Source organism: Asparagus officinalis, chromosome 8, assembly GCF_001876935.1.
Source record: "Asparagus officinalis chromosome 8, Aspof.V1, whole genome shotgun sequence".
Taxonomy (NCBI): domain Eukaryota; kingdom Viridiplantae; phylum Streptophyta; class Magnoliopsida; order Asparagales; family Asparagaceae; genus Asparagus; species Asparagus officinalis.
Window position 1 is genome coordinate 128,454,449 of NC_033801.1, and position 18,192 is coordinate 128,472,640.

Sequence of the window (18,192 nt, forward strand, 5' to 3'; positions counted from 1 at the left end):
ATGATCCGGCAGAAGAAAATGGCGGGAAGGGCGCTGCTCCTCGCGGGCCCACCGAGCACTGGAAAGACTGCTCTCGCTCTCGGAATCGCTCAGGAGCTCGGAAGCAAGGTAAAAGTTCATTTCTTTATGATTTTCTGAGACCAGTTTTTTTTGGATAAATCATGGGAATTGTGATTTTTTGGTCACCGTAAAGATGAATGAGGGTCGGTTGTAATGAGGTTGAGTGGTAGAAAATGGTAATTTTGAAGCTAATACTTATGGAATCAAAGGATTGGAATTAATCGATAAAAATTACCTCCTAGAGTAATATGGATAGTGGCAGTAGAAATAGATATTCAAAAGTTTAATTAAGCGAGGAGAGAAAATCTTGTTAGAGCTTAAAGGAGGAAAAAAAAAGTTTCACGTAGCTGACAATTTAGGATAAAAAGCTTTGTTTTTTGTAGCACTATTTTACTGCTTTACCTTGCAAGAGAAATTAAAGTATCAGCACCTCTTCTGGAAAAATACACATAAACATTAAGAAACACAAAAAGGCAGTGTATTATTACACATGGGGCTTTTGGAAAACAAAAGACATGAATATTATTGCTATACTCAAATATTACTACTATTATTAATTTTTACTTTGTAATATTATACTGATGGATATTTGATCACCATGGAGTTTTCTCTTACAGCTCGTTTTGTGGTGAACGTTAGGTACCATTCTGTCCTATGGTTGGATCCGAAGTATATTCATCCGAGGTTAAAAAAACCGAGGTGCTTATGGAACACTTCCGGAGGGCCATTGGCTTACGTATTAAGGAAAATAAGGAAGTTTATGAAGGAGAGGTAAGTGTATACTATGCTTCTTCTTTGAACTTTCAGGGTTCAATTGTTCCTATTCTTGCAATGAGGCAACTACGTATATGCTGTATCCATATGCTGTAAATGTGTTTATAGTTTACCATTTGTTGCTGTAGTTAATTTGGTGGGTGCCTGCTGCTGTTTCAGGTTACTGAACTGTCTCCAGAAGAAGCTGAGAGTACAACTGGTGGGTATGGAAAAAGCATTAGTCACATAATTATTGGATTAAAGACTGTCAAAGGAACCAAACAGCTCAAGTTGGATCCAACTATTTATGATGCTTTGATTAAGGAAAAGGTAGCATATGCTGTTTACTGCTAGACTTTTTCTTATACTTAGAAAGATCATAAATATGATAACAAATTTAAGCTCTTCTAGACTTAATCTCCCGCCTTCCAGGCTTCCAGCTCCATTGAGCTCAAGTAATATTATTTTTATTCTTGTGGTTACTGCAATATCCTGTTCTTATGCTTTTACTTAGTCTCGGTTCTCAAAGGTATCATCCTTTTTTTCTATACTAAAAGATATATCATTATACGATTGGCTAATTTTTTTCTCAGTCCTAGAAAAGGACATTTTATAAGGAAATCCTTTTTCCTAAGCATAATGTAGTTTTGTTTGACAATAGCATTCATGTTCTTTGTTTTCTATATGTTTTCATCATTTTCTTGTAAGTTCACCCTATTCTTATATGTATCTGCAATTAACTTTTTCTTAATTGTGTGGTGAATTGACCAACTTAGTTTTAGGATGCATCATCGTGTTGTATACACATATCCATTTTTTGTGCAAGACTTGTTTGATTGATATATCTTATGTTTTGCTAGCTCTATTTGTTGCGATTCAGAGACTAATGTGCCAACTACAGGTTGCTGTAGGTGATGTTATATACATTGAAGCAAATAGTGGTGCTGTTAAGAGAGTAGGTAGATGTGATACTTTTGCTACAGAATTTGATCTTGAAGCAGAGGAGTACGTTCCAATACCTAAAGGAGAAGTGCACAAGAAAAAGGAGATAGTACAGGTAGCTACTTAACCTTTTCTCTGTTTCCTCAATCCATGCAATTACAATCTAGTAGTTGCTCAATTGAAATTCATTCACCTTAGCACATGATCTGACAATTTCATGAGACTCACTACTAATAGCAGTGAAGCATTTCTCACAGTTCTTTGGAAGTGGCTGTCTGATTTTGACCTTGCTAAAATTGGGAAGTGTCTTTTGTACTGTTTAAATGCTTGAGCTGTGTCCAAAAATATATTTGTGTTATCATTCTACCATGCGCCCTGGTTAATGAATGATGATAATTGATAATTATGTTTATTATTGAGTTTAAATGCTCAGCAACCAAGGTTACTAAAGATGACATGTTGAGCTTTGATTGCTTCTGTGCAGCTTATAAATATTGGATTTCTGCAAGTTGAGATTGTTATCACAATTTTTTTGAGTATTCATTTTGGTGCTGTATCTTATCTTCTTATTGTATGACTAAGGGATGTTATGGAACAAACATAAAGGGGACTAGGTCAAGCATAACTTGCTAAGCTGCTTTATTATTATTTTTTTTTTTGAAAAAGGACTTGCTCTACTGTTGCATACCGGTGACGAAATTTTTCCATCATATGCGGTAGATCTTTCATTTCTAGAAGTCACAGTATTACTATTTTTCAGCTTTCTATGCTGGTTTATCTGTGAAGTAGTTATGACCATCCAGAAGATTCATGCTTTCTCATTTGATTTAGGACGTTTCACTGCATGACCTTGATGCAGCAAATGCCCGCCCACAAGGTGGACAGGATATATTATCCCTTATGGGTCAGATGATGAAACCTAGGAAGACTGAAATCACTGACAAACTGCGACAAGAAATTAATAAGGTATTATGTTTGTCTTTGTGCATATGCTTTAAAATTCACTTCTCTTTTTATTTTGGTCTTTATGACATCCAGTTTCGGATGACACCCAACATTATGAGAGGATTATAAAGTCTTCATCGGAAAAGGAAATGGTTAATACCAAATAATGCCATCATGATTACCTAATTGTAGCTAAAAGATGCGTTTGCGGAAAAGGAAATGGTTAATACCAAATAATGCCATCATGATTACCTAATTGTAGCTAAAAGATGCGTTTGTGGCAGGTGGTTAACAAATACCAAATAATGCCATCATGATTACCTAATTGTAGCTAAAAGATGCGTTTGTGGCAGGTGGTTAACAGGTATATTGATGAAGGAATAGCGGAGCTTGTCCCTGGGGTGCTATTTATTGATGAGGTACAGTTCTCTTACGTTGTTCCCATTGCTTTTGTTTTGGAAAGGTCTAGTATCAACAATTATATTTTTACACCTGCAGGTTCATATGCTGGACATGGAATGCTTTTCTTACCTAAATCGTGCTCTGGAGAGCTCAATATCACCTATAGTAATATTTGCTACAAACAGAGGAATATGCAATGTGAGGTATGGATTTGCAATGGGTATAACGTTTAGTTAGTATCCAAATAAGCATCCATAACTTATTTGTTATATATCTTTGGCTTTGTTGAATTGGGATTTTTCTTCGCACAATTGAACTTGACAAGTTGGAAAGGAAGTGTCAGATAGTAGTGCTACTGTTGCCGTAATTAGCTAGGGACAACTTATGCTTACTTGTGTGCATAGAAATCATTGTAAAACTCATCATAAATTCTTCTCTTTTTCTTTTAAATTATTTATGTTATCCTTTTTTTTGTTGTCAGGGGAACTGATATGACCAGTCCACATGGCATACCTGTAGATCTTTTAGACCGACTGGTGATAATTCGAACAGAAACTTATGGCCCCACTGAAATGATTCAGGTTCCTATCCTTGCTCTTTTCTTTTGTATGAAATGCACACCTGATTACTGATATTTACCTCTTGTTGGTTTGTGCCAGATATTGGCAATACGTGCACAAGTTGAAGAGCTGATAATTGATGAAGAAAGTCTAGCTTACCTGGGTGAGATTGGGCAACAAGCATCTTTGAGGTATGTTCCTTTACTTGTAGTTCCCTCAATGTCCTGTTCTACTAAAACAAATTGCTTAATCTTCTCCTGACTAGTGGGGTTATTCTGTAAACTCACTCTACTATTTATTCCTATTGCATGTATGCTGATGCATATGTTCTTTGCAACATTGTGAAAAGGTATTTATAGTCTTTTAACTTTCTGTGAACACAAAAAATTTATATATCTTAGTATACAAGATGCGGGATGATCATGGACTGTCAGTTTGATGAAATTAGGATTTGTTAGGATGTTTGCTTTTTTGTTAGGATTTGATTTTATTCTATGTAATTTTCTATTAAAGTTAGAATTTATTTGGGATGTGATTTTTATTTGATTTCATATTTCTCACTAGTTTTGTTAGGAATCGATTAGATTGCATCTTTGATTTATGTTAGTATAGGATTTGGTTACATAGTTTTCTCTCTATAAATAAATTTGTAAAATGAGGGGTAGACAATGATGAATAAAGTTTTGTTCATCTGCCCTCTCCTCGATATCCGACACCTTTTACCTCTTCGTCGACTAGATCCAGTCAACCGAGCGATTGTAGGCAAATCTTGAAATTCTGTAGCAGCAAAACATAGCTCTACGGCATCAACTTTAGCTACCAGCTCCGCAAGAATAAATAGAAAAATCTCTATTTGGTGTGATAAAACGGGCCCACCTTAATCCGTTCTTTTTGTTTGGTGCGGTGACCAAACATCTCTTTTGTGAAATGCCGTGGGTCAGCCATCTATTCGTACGATATTAGTTATTGAAGGAAAGAGGGGAGTTGGCTCCCTAGCTTTGACAAACATTGATGAGCTCTCGTGATCCAATCGAGTATCATCTCACTGAATATCCTCCGATTAGCCCTTAATGAGTTATGATCTCTCTCTGTCAAGACCTTACAACACTGCTTTAGAAAGTTATTGATGACTTAAAAATCTACCCGCTCCTTTCAGATCATGGTCGGATTTGAGTATCCATCAAAGTTCACAATAACCATAACCTCGTAGTTTTTGATCGGACCCATATTGATATCAAAGGCGTCATTCAAGAGCTTTCTACTTTCTGATCAGAGTCCCCACCCGAGTTCCTATCAATTGATATCAAAGCAAGTTAAGTTGATCCTAAAGTGGATGGACTTACATATTGAGAAAATCAATTTCCACTTAGCCAAGCTGTTTTAGATTGAGTGAGATCTGTTAAAAAGAGAAACCAAAATTAAAAGTCAATTCTGAACAAGAAACGATTTTACAATCTAAGTTTGAGCCAGAAGAAAAATCGTAGCAAAATATTGACTCAAAGCCCATGCTCGTATTGGAGATAGAAATGGAACGAGATTAAAAGATTGATCCATAGCCCGAGCTTGAACTCGAGCCGGAAGCGAACCCAAAATAGAAAATTGATTTAGAGTCCGGGCGTAAACTCGAACCTGAAGGTGAGCAAGAACTTAAGCTCAAATTGAAAATCGAGTCAAATGTTGATCCAAAACTTCAGCTCGGATTAAGTCTAGACTCTAGAGCCTAAAATCAAGTCAAGTCTCGAACCCAAATGTAAGATCGATAAACAGTGCAAACTCTTGGTCCTAGCTAATCTGATTATTGACTTCATTATCCCAAACCTTTCACCGCCAACACAATATCGGGTTCTACACCTCATCTTGAAAATCCTGAAACCTATTCAGAAATACTTTCCACCGATCAATTATGTATTACGCTCTCCCACTATAAAACTCGAGGTCGAGTTTTCTTAAACAAGGGGAGATTTGATGTGGGGTGATCGTTTGTCGATATGAAAATTTTAGGATTTTCTAGAATCTTTTTTATTTTTAGTAATATTTGATGTAATCTCCATTTTAGGTAAGATTTCCTTAGGAGATGATTTAGGATTTTAGGATATCTGAGATTTTATTTTGTTAGAGATTTTATTTTTGTTTCCTTTTAATTAGGATTTAGTTAGGATTTGACTTATTTTCCATTCTATTTTTTCTATAAATAAAGTTATAATCCTCCATGAGGAATTAGACCATTATGAATAAAATTTGAGCTTTGAAGAAGTGCTTTTGTTTGGCACATGTATGGCCTCTTCGAGTGTGAAGCCTAGTTAGATTATGTATCTAAACTCTTTCCTTGCAATTATCTTTCTCAATCAATCACAAATTTCCATTTCTCAAAACATTGAATTTAAGCCAAAATACTCGAAAAACGCTGGTACCCCCAAAATGGGTTTGTTGTTCATGAGCAAACAATAATACTGTTACCGAACAATAACATCAGTAGGTGTTCATCCGCCCTCGTGTCAACGTCCGACCTCTCGCATCTCTTCGTCAATTAGATCCAACCATGTCCGAACTTTAACCTGCGCCACTAAGTTCCTATGATCCAATTGAGTATCGATGATGGTGGATTTCTTCCAATCAGCCTCTGATGAATTATGACACCACTCTGTCAAGTTGTCGATGATTCTTGTCCTTCGGTGAAGCTCTGTCAAGGCCTTACAATGTCGTTCGAAGTTCGGTTAGCTCTTCATCACATCCGAGTAGGCTTTGGTAAGCTATCAAAGACTTAAAAATTTACTCGCTCCTTTAGATCCCAATCAGAGTTGAGGACACGCCAAAGTTCACAATATCGAAAACCTCATACTTTCTGATTAGATCTGGATTGGCGTCAAAAGCATTGCATATTTCGGATCAGGGCCCTCGCGGCTCGCCTCGCCTTGGTTCATTTTCATTTCTTTCGACTAAATAACAATGAAGTAGGGTACTTTAAAATTTATAGTTGTGCGTGATAACCCTGGCCCACCCAGTGACAATTATTTATACATTTACTTCAAAAATTACGATTCATTGGGTTTCAACCCATTGGAAATTAAATATACAAACATCAAAATTTTGCGATTTTTCACGAGCTAACCTACAACTTTTCTTCATTTTCGTGTGCTTCTACTTAATGAAAACTAAGTATGAGTATTAAATTCTTGATTTTCATCAGCTTGAATAAATTTGTGTTCATCATTTTTGTTCTTTTCAATCAAATGTCAATAAAGTATGAGTTCTTCAAAATTTATGACTTTTATGGGTTATAACCTACAATTGTAGTTAATATTTGTATTTTCAATCGAATGACTGTTAAGTACATGTATTTCAAAATTCATGATTCAATTAATGCTAACCCATGATTTTTGCAAGTTTTTGTTTCAATGACAACTGGGTATGTGTACTTCAAAATTTATAATTTTTCATGCGTGATAACCTGCGATTTTTGTCCATTTTCATTCGTTCCACCTAATGACAATTATTTATGCATTTCTTCAAAATTTATGATTCTTACGAACTATAACCCACGATACTTGTTCATTTTCGTTCGTTTTGACCCAATGGAAATTTAAATATACAAACGTTAAAATTTTATGATTTTTTATGAGCTATAATCTATAATTTTTGTCCATTATTGTGTACTTCAGCCCAATGGTAATTAAGTATGAGTTATTCAAAATTCATCATTTTCATGTATAACTCACAATTTTTCTTCTTTTTCGTTCATGTCATGCAAATGACTATAAAATGTGAGTGCTTCATACTTGACGATTTTCATGGGTTATATAACACATGATTTTAGTTAATTTTTATTTTTCGTTCGAATGACAATTAAGTACGCATATTTCAAACTTGGCGATTTAAAGGATGCTAACCCACATTTTTTTGTAAATTTTTGATTCTTTTGGCAAATAAAAAACTAAGGATGAGTTCGTCAAAATTTGCGATTTTCATAGGCTATAACCTATGATTTTGTTCATTTTTATTTATTTCACTAAATGACAATCATCTGTGTACTTAAAAATTTACGATTCTCATTAGCTATAAACAAAGATTTTGTCTTTTTTTGTCTATTTTTGTCGGTTTCGATCTAATTAAAATTAAACATGCAAACTTCAGAATATTACAATTTTCATGAGCTATAACTTATAACTTTTGTCCATTTTCTTGTGTTTCAATTCAATGGCAAATTAAGTAGGGGTAGTTCTTTATTCGTGATTTCACAGGCTGTAACTCATAGAGTTCCATGATTTTCGTTTTTTCAACCAAATGACAATAAAGTGTGAATACTTTTAAATTCACGATTTTTATGGGTTATAACCTACAATTTTTGTCAATTATTGTTTTAAAGATCAAATGACAATTTAGTATGCGTATTTCAAAATCCGCGACTTGATGGACACTGACCCATGATTTTTTGTAAATTTTTGTTTATTTCGGCTAAATGGCAATTAAGCATGTGTACTTAAAAATTCATGATTTTCATAGTCGATAACCCTCAATTTTTGTCCATTTTCATTAATTCCAAATGGCAATTATTTATGCATTTAGTTCAAAATTTACGATTCTCATGGGCCCACGATTTTTGTTCATTTCTATTGGTTTCAACTCAATGGAAATTAAGTATACAAACTTCAATGTTTTGCAATTTTCATGAGCTACAGCCTACAATTTTTTTCCCATTTTCGTGTAATCAACCTAAAGACAATTAAGGATGTGTAGTTCAAAATTCATGATTCTCATGGGCTACAATTCTCAATTTTTGTTTATTTGGTACTGGTGACAAAAAAATATGAGCACTTCAAAATTTAGGACTTCCACGGGCTATAACCCACGATTTTAGTTAAGTTTTGTTTTTCCAATTGAATAACAATTAAGTACGCATATTTCAAAATACACGATTTAATGGATACTAACCCATGATTTTTGTAAATTTTTATTTCTTTTAACTAAATGACAATTAAGTACGCATATTTCATGGGTGGTAGTTTGCTATTTTTGTCCCTTTTCTTTTGTTCCGCCCGTGATTTTTATCCATTTTTATTCATTCCACCCAATGACAATTATTTATGCATTTAGCTCAAAATTTACGATTCTCATAGGTTATAACCCGCGATTTTTGTTCATTTCTATTGGTTTCAACCCAATGAAAATTAAGTATACAAACTTCATAATTTTGCAATTTTCATAAGCTACAACCTACAACTTTTGTCCATTTTCGTGTAATCAACATAATGACAATTAAGAATAGGTAGTTCAATATTCATGATTCTTATGGGTTATAATTCACAGTACTTCATCATTTTTTGTTCATTTGGTACAATGACAATAGAATATGATCACTTCAAAATTCATGACTTTCATGGGTTATAGCCTACGATTTTAATTAATTTTTGTTTTCCAGTTGAATAACAATTAAGTATGCGTATCTCAAAATAGACAATTTATTGGACACTAACCCTTGATTTTTGTGAATTTTTGTTTCTTTCGGCTAAATGACAATTAAGTATTTGTACTTCAAAATTTGCGACTTTCATGGGCGATAATTGGTTATTTTTGTCTATTTCCATTCGTTCCACCTAATGACTATTATTTATGCATACTTCAAAATTTATGGGTCTCACAAGCTATAACTCGCAATTTTTGTCCATTTTTGTTGACTTCGACCCAGTGGAAATTAAGTATACAAACTTTAAAATTTTGTGATTTTCATGAGCTATACCTACAACTTTTCTTCAATTCGTGTGTTTTAACCTAATGGCAATTAAGTATGGTAGTTCAAAATTCATGATTTTCATGGGCTATAACTCAAAATTTAATCAGTTTTGTTCATTTTTGTGTTAATAAGAATAAAATGAATTAACTCATAATTAAGTATGTGTAGTCCAAAATTTCATGGGCTATAACTCATGTTATTCATTTATGTGTTTCAACTCAATGGCAATTAAGTATGTGTAGTCCAAAATTTGTGATTTTCATGGGCTATAACTCATAATTTTTCTTCGTTTTCATTCATTTCGTGCCAATGAAAATAACATGAGTACTTCAAAATTCATGATTTTCATGAGTTATAACACATGTTAATCAATTTTTGTTCTTCAGATCAAATGACAATTATATATGCATTTTCAAAGTACGCAATTTAATGGACTCTAACCCACGTTTTCTTTTTGCAAATTTTCATTTCTTCGGCTAAATGATAGTTAAGCATGAGTACTTCAAAGTTCATGATTATTAGTGTAATCCATGATTTTGTCCATTTTCATTAATAATCCATGATTTTGTCCATTTTCATTCTTTCTAGCCAATGTCATCATTTATGCGTACTTCAAAATTTGCAATTCTCATGAGCTATAAGCCAAGATTTTTGTCCATTTTTTGTTTTTGACCCAATTAAATTAAATTTATAAACTTCAAATTTTTGTGATTTTCATGAGCTGTGTAACTTGTGTCCATCTTCGTGTGTTTCAACTCAATAGCAATTAAGTTCTAAATTCATGATTTTCATAGGTTGTAACCCACAAATTTTTATCATTTTCATTCTTTTCAGCCAAATGACAATAAAGTATAACTACTTTAAAATTCACGATTTTCATGATTATAACCCACGATTTTAGTCAATTTTTGTTTAATTATCATATGACAATTAAGTGTTTATTTCAAAATTCGCAGTTTAATGGAATGCTGATCAATGATTTTTGTAATTTTTTATTTTGGCTAAATGACAATTAAGCATGTGTACTTCAAAATTTGTGAATCTTTATGGGTGATAACCCGCGATTTTGTCCATTTCTTCGTTCCACCCAGTGACAATTATTTATGCATTTACTTCAAAATTTATGATTCTCATGGGCTATGACCCACAATTTTGTTCATTTCTGTTGGTTTTGAGCTAATGGAAATTAAGTACACAAACTTCAAATATTTGTGATTTTCATGAGTTATAGCCTACAACTTTTATCCATTTCATGTTTAAAATTAATGACAATTAAGTATGGGGTAGTAGTTCAAAATTCATAATTTTTATTGACTATAACTCACAATTTTTAATCATTTTCATTCATTCTATGACAATGACAGTAAAATTTGAGTACTTCAAAATTCATGATTTAATGGATGCTAACCCATGATTTTCGTTGATTTTTATTTTTCAAAATTACTATGGGTTTTTCAAAAATTTTCATGTACTCACTTATCATTTTTGTTCATTTTCATTCGTTTCATCAAATGACAATTATTTATACATCCTTTATAATCTACAGTTCTGATGGGCCATATCCCATGTTTTTGTCCTTCTTTGTTAGGTTCGATCCAATGGAAATTAAACATATAAACTTTAAAATTTTGCAATTTTCATGACCTATAACATACAACTTTTGTCAAATTTTCGTGTGTTTCAACTCATTGGCAATTAAGTACGTGCATTTAAAATTTTATGATTTTCATGGACTGTAACCACAATTTTTTTTTATTTTCATTAATTCCGGCCAAATGATAATAAAGTGTGAGTACCTCAAAATTCAAGATTTTATGGGCTATGACCCACGATTCTAGTCAAAATTTTCCATATCTAATGATATTGAAGTATGAGTATGGGCTAATTCACGATTTCTGTCCATTTTCATTCGTTCGATCCTAGCAATTATTTGTGTATCTCAAAATTTACGAATTTTGTAGGCTATGACCCACAATTTTAGTTAATTTTTATTGGTTTCAACCAAATGGAAATAAATTATACAAACTTTAGAATTTCATGATTTTCATAACCTATAACTTACAACCTTTGTCCATTTTTCGTGTTTTTCAACCTAATGACAATTAAGTACGGGTAGTCCAGAACTCGTGATTTTTATGAGTTATAACTCACATATTTTCTTTAGTTTTTCATTTTGTGCCACTGACAACAAAATATGAGTACTTTAGCATTCACGATTTTAATGGGCTATAACTCATGATTTTATTTTGTTTATCCAATCAAATGACAATTATGGAAGCATATTTCAAAATTCACGATTTATTGGACACTAATCCACGTTATTTTTGGTCAAGTTTCATTTCTTTCGGCTAAATGACAATTAAATGTCAATACTTCAAAATTCGCACTTTCGATATGCTTAACCTGCGATTTTTGTCCATTATTATTTGTTCCACCTAATTCTATTTATTTATGCATTTACTTCAAAATTTATGATTCCCATAGGCTAACCCATGATTTGCGTCCATTTTTGTTGGTTTCGGCCTAATGGAAATTAAATATATAAACTTCAATTTTTTTGCGATTTTCAAGGCCTTCAACCTACAATTTTGTCCATTTTTTATGTTTGTACCTTTCACACCCAAAACTATGCAATGTTAACCACGAATGCTTCTCTTCTCTAGCTATTTACAAGTCAATTTACAAACTTCGGCTCGAATTTTCTTTTTCTAGCAAAGTTCCTCTATTTATGCTCCCTCTTGATTTGGAAAAAAATAGATTAATCAAAGAATGAGCTACACTAGCCCAGTGAGATTACCAATATTATATTATATAGTAAGATTTAGTAAAATAATGAACAATTAGTAATCGGGAAAAATTTAAACTTAATCAATAGTGAGAATAAATAACAATATATAGAATACATACATACAGTTTTCTTAACAATATATAGAATACAGACATACAGTTTTCTTAGTGTCCATTTTAACTTTTGTCTCCATTCACGATAAAACGATAGCAATAACGATAACAATTTAAGGCATAAGCCTTGCATAATCCAAATATATGCCAATCAATCAATAACGATTAGCGATTTAAGGCGTAAGCCTTGCATAATCCAGATATATTCCGATCAATTAATAACGATCAATTTACCCATTTAACATTGATGGATCCATTTCAGTGTTATCAATCAATAAGTGTGACACTGAGGTTGTAGGCAATTTGTATGCACAAACTAATGAATTTAGGGGCTGTTTGTTTGCCTAAAAAAAGAGGGAAATCAAAGAAAATGAAACCTATTTCTAAGAAAAATAGGTTTTGGATTGTTTGGTTGGCTAAAAAAAGAAGGAAATCAAAGAAATAGAGATGAGATGAGATGAGTTGTCACCTTATTATAGGATGATGTGAGTGATTTTTTAAGAAAACTTGTTTTGATGTTGTTTGGTTGGCGGAAAAAAATAAGAAAATGAATTATAAGAAACCTATTGTTTGTATTAGGTTGTTTTCTTTTGTTTGATTATTTCTTAAAAATAAGAAAATAGATGAGATGAGATGAGTTGTTATTATATTATTGGATGAAGTGACGCACACTTAAGGAAATTGTTTTCCTAGCTTTTTGGGAGGAAAACAAAGAAATAAAATATTAATGAGATGAGATGACTTGTCACAATCTTATTGGATAATGTGAGTGATTTTTAAATATGAGATGAGATGAGTTGAGTGATGTTATGGATGAAAATAATATTTTATTAGATGTGATGGATGTGATGGATGAGTTGTTGGATGAAAATAATATTTTATTAGATGTGGTGGATGAGTTGTTCGATAAAAATAATATTTTATTAGATGTTGTGGGTGAGTTTTAGGGATGGAAATGTGTAAAATTGTACTTTTTGAGATTTCTTTGTTTTCATTTCTATTTTTTGGTTTTTTAGAAAATAACCAAACAGGCCCTTATTTGAAACCAACAATTATAATCTTAATTATTTATATATAGAAGTAAAACTAACTGTAGACTTATTCTATTTCAAAGCATAGCAGAGAATTTAAGGTAATACTGAAATGATAGGTTCATAAGAGTAAAAATATGATCGTATTAAACTTTATATGTTGAACCAAATAAAAAAAATGTGGATATGCAGTTATGCTTTAGAAAATACGAAAATTATATATATAGTTTGCATAAACTAAGTGGATAAAAATTCATTTAAGGTCAAAGACTTGTTAGCTTAGTTCTTCATAACTAAGTGAAACTAATAGAATAATTATTCTTAGGAGTAAATTGCAATGATTGTTTCAAAAAGTTTGAAGCATGTGCATATTTCAACAAAAAAATGTGCATTTAAAATATAATGCACAATTACAAAATAACTACAAGAGAAATTAGCTTTTGCATAGAAAGTATATTATACTAGATAATCTCACTTGACTATTATCTTATAGATAAAATGAGTTAAGGACGAGCACTGAAGGAGGACAATGTATAATAGAGGAGCTTGCTTAACTATCATCATAACAAGTCAATGACAAAAGAAATAAAAGGAAGGGAAACGTTGCATATTTCATAACCATAATATATTGTATAACCTCACCCTTTTTGTATTTCTTGTACTTCCTCTATTAGAGCTTCACTTCTATATGTATACCCCCTTTCTCTTCTTTCTTTTTCTTGTTTTCTTGGTTTAGTGTGGTAGTTGGCCCAACCAAGACCCCATATATATTGTCATGGCCTTGGTTGATTTTTGTATTTTTTTATTCTTATGATGATTTACATGGACACCTCATGGTTATCATAATTTCTCATGATGATTCACTTGGACACCTCATGGTTATCATAATTTCTAATGATGATTCACCTGGACACCTCATAGTAAAAAAATTTACTTGGGTGAGATAAGCATTCAATCCTCTAGATATTTTGAGTTGCACTTTTAAATAAAAGGAACCTTAATTGTAGTTGTATATTAGATTATACTAGTAATAATAATGGATAAACAATTTCATGCAGTATTAATTTTGGTCATATGTCTTCTAGCTATTCATGCAAAGTTGCAACGTGCTAGATGCGGTGTTACAGTACCTAATGGCATTTAAGTATGGGTAGTTCAAAATTCGTGATTTTGTGTGCTATAACTCACAAATTTTCTTCATTTTCGTTTATTTATGTACTTCAAAATTCACGATTTTCATGGACATGCGATTCCGGTCAAAGTTCGTTTTTCCGATCAAATGACAATGCAATACGCATATTTCAAAATAGGACTTAATGGCTCTAACCCACGATTTTTGTCAATTTTTTGTTTCTTTTGGCTAAATGACAATTATGGGTGCTTTGAAATTCACGATCTTCATGAACTTATCCACAATTCTTTTATCTATTTTCATTCATTTCTTGCAATGGCAATTATTTATGCATACTTCAAAATTTACGATTTTTATGTGCTATATAAACTACAATTTTGGTCCATTTCTGTTGGATTCAATCCAATGAAAATTAAACATGCAAACTTCAAAATTTTGTGTTTTTCATGAGCTACGAACTCAATGACAATTAAGTTTAGGTAGTTTAATTCATTATTTTCATGGGCTACTCACAATTTTTCTTCATTTTTGTTCATTTTGTCCCAATGACTATAAAATGTGAATACTTCAAAATTCACGTTTTTCATGGGCTATAAAATGTGGTTTTAGTCTAATTTCATTTTACCAATTGAATGGCAATTAAGTACGTGTATTTCAAAATTTGTGATTTAGTTGACTCTAATCCACGAGTGTTGTTAATTTTCGTTTCTTTTGGCTAAATGACAATTTAGTATGGATAGTTTAAAAATTCACGATTTTCATGGACTATAGCTCACGATTTTTTCATCATTTTGTGCAAATGACAAGAAAATATGAGTACTTTAAAATTCACGATTTTCATAGGCTATAACACGGTTTTAGTCAATTTTTGTTTTTCTGATTGAATGACAATTTAATGCGCGTATTTCAAAATTCGCGATTTAATGGATGCTTACCCACAATTTTTCGCCAATTTTCAAGTTTTTGGGCTAAATGATAAGTATGGGTACTTCAAAAATTTTGATTTTGATGAGCGATAACCCGCAATTTTTGTCCATTTTCATTTGTTCCACCCAAAGAAATTTTTTTCTGCATTTACTACAAAATTTACGATTCCTATGGGCTATAATCCATGATTTTCATCCATTTTCGTTGGTTTCGACCTAATGGAAATTAAGTATACAAACTTCAAAATTTTGCAATTTTTATAAACGACAATGTACAACTTTTGGTCATTTTTGTTTATTTCAACCAAATGGAAATTAAGTATACAACTTCTGGATGTAAACGCTAAGTCTATTTTGGGGGGATTAGTGTTGTTTTGTGGAATAAGAAATTCTGTTTGAGGCTTCACATGTAAGGACTTCGCGTCCGAAGAAGCAATTCACGTGCCAAACAAAAGCACTTCACATGCTAGAGAGAATTTCAAAACTCAAAATTTATTCATAATGGAATTAGACCATTATGACTTTATTTGCAGAGAAAAACTAAATCTGGAAACTAAGTCAAAATCCTAGCCAAATTCTATTAAAAAGGAAACAAAGATAAAATCTTTGAGATCTTTAAAATCCTGAATCAAATATTACTAAAAAAATTCTAATAAATCCTAAATTTTTTCGATCAACGACTGACAATAGTCCTGCATCAATACATCCCCAAATGCACAATTTTGTTTTTGCATCTTCCTGGTCATCAACCAGACAATATTTTTATTTTTATAATTTTAAAGCTAGAATTCACTTTTACTATTTGAGTGTGCTTTTGCCCATGTTAACCTATTGTAATTGTCACATGCTAAGCACATGTACATATTAATGTGATATTTTTAGGTATGCAATTGCTTACCGCACAATGACTTCCTACCAGTATGACATTTGTGAATTATTTAATTTGCTGACTTTTATATAGTACTGATCCTTAAAAACGTAAGTGTATGGTGTAAATCTTATTTTACAAACAAAACATAATGATAATCATTTGTTTTTAGTAAAAATAATAAAAAAATTTACTATTAGAAGTTATTTTTTTATAAATTTCACTGTAGAACATATTTTAAATTTGCTTCTTTTATATTGTTGGTCATTTGTGTAAACAAGATAGAAGACTACAATAAGAGGGAGAGATGGAGGGCAAAGACAAAATCTGAAGGACACATATTACTGCATATTTTATAGTATATAGATATAGATGTGATTGATGCAATTGCGGAGACCTTTATCAAAACTTAAAGAGTGAATTGCGATCTAAATGTGCTTATGTTGAGAATAATATTAGCTGAGCTCATGACTCCATGAAAACAAAGATTTCATCCTAAACCCCTTTTTTGGCTAGTGCAATTTACGGTGATTCTACTTCAACAAATTTTTCGTAAGATGGCTAAGATAACAACAATGCATTACTTGTCAAAAAGTTTGAGCGATTGAGAAACATCTTGGCCAAGTCTGAAACATGTATGGTCAGTGTTTTAGTTTTCATCTACAGCTCCTCTTACTAAACGTTTATCTTTATCTTCTGTATACACCCCCAGACATGCGCTTCAGCTGTTATCACCTGCTAGCATCGTTGCCAGAACAAATGGAAGAGATAAAATATGCAAGGTAAAGAGAGATCAATTGTTTACTTGTTGATTTTTCCTTGATTTTTATGTAATTATCAACTTTGTCTCAATGTCATTGCTAGTCTGATGTCGAGGAAGTGAAAGCTCTGTATCTGGATGCAAAATCTTCCGCTAGACTTCTACAGGAGCAGCTGGAGGGATACATTTGTTGACTGAGCTCATTTGTCTACTCTGACCAAAAAAATTGTGCTCTCTTATGAGATTCAGCCTTGTAATTGCAGTATTTGAAATATGGAGAGTATTTGTGTTTGCATCGTTATGAAATGTTTGTAAGAAAAGGTTGGTGGATGGAAGTCGAGGTGTTGAACTGTTTGACAAGTGAAAAACTCTGTAACTATTTCCGATCAAATGCCATGTCCGGTTAGAGATGAAGTGATGGAATTAAAAAAAAGAAAGGAACGAAGAGAGAAAAGAGGGAATTTATTCTTGAAAATTTCTCTCTAAAGAATTTAATTTACTGTGAGGTGTATTATAGCTTAAATTGTTTATTTAATTTTCTAAAGGGAAGTTCATGTCTGAATGCCTCTCTGACGGTCTGGAAAAGATACTGTTGAGCTATTTATTTTTCATTTTAAGTTTCTAAAGCATTTAAGTCCATGATCAAGAATAGTATTGGTTTTGTTTTCGTTGTCAAGCATGTGTATGTAATATGAGAGTCATTCCTCGAGAATCAAACTCATACTACCATACACATACTCGAATGCTATTGCATATAAGTTTTGCTTTAATTTTTAATATGGGTATCAAAAGGCTTCTCTCATTCACATTTGTTTTTATCATGAAAGTATATACAATTGATTTTGTTGGTCATAAATACTTGTGAAACTCTGTTTGCATAGAAGTTTCCTTTATGATCTCGCAATTTCAAACATTTGAAACGTATTGTACCATCCCTAAAGATTGATTTATGCAAATATCCGTGTACCGTAGCATTTTCCTAATCAACACAGCGCACATCCTGGTGATTAGTTTGCTTTTGTAAGATTTTGAAGTTTGCTGCTGCTACTTGTCATAGCACGGACCAAAGCTCCAGCATCATGTGGGCAATGGCTCGATATGTAGCATACGATCTCTTATACCTGGCTGTATGTTATCATGAGCATTTATCTTTCATCACATTTCCTCGGTATCACCACCAGCTT

The 18,192-nt window shown here is 32.2% G+C and overlaps 1 protein-coding gene across 1 annotated transcript in view; it reads left to right on the forward strand.

Moving 5' to 3' along the window:
• LOC109820287 (ruvB-like protein 1) overlaps positions 1 to 17,566 on the forward strand; it is a 17,925-nt gene extending 359 nt beyond the window's left edge. The window contains 11 exon segments of the mRNA XM_020386417.1: positions 1 to 108; positions 700 to 831; positions 994 to 1,143; positions 1,715 to 1,870; positions 2,587 to 2,721; positions 3,054 to 3,119; positions 3,199 to 3,305; positions 3,584 to 3,683; positions 3,762 to 3,853; positions 16,961 to 17,030; positions 17,113 to 17,566. The exon segment at positions 1 to 108 is cut by the window's left edge and continues 21 nt beyond it. Coding sequence (XP_020242006.1) covers positions 1 to 108; positions 700 to 831; positions 994 to 1,143; positions 1,715 to 1,870; positions 2,587 to 2,721; positions 3,054 to 3,119; positions 3,199 to 3,305; positions 3,584 to 3,683; positions 3,762 to 3,853; positions 16,961 to 17,030; positions 17,113 to 17,202 — 1,206 coding nt within the window. The 3' untranslated portion in view covers positions 17,203 to 17,566.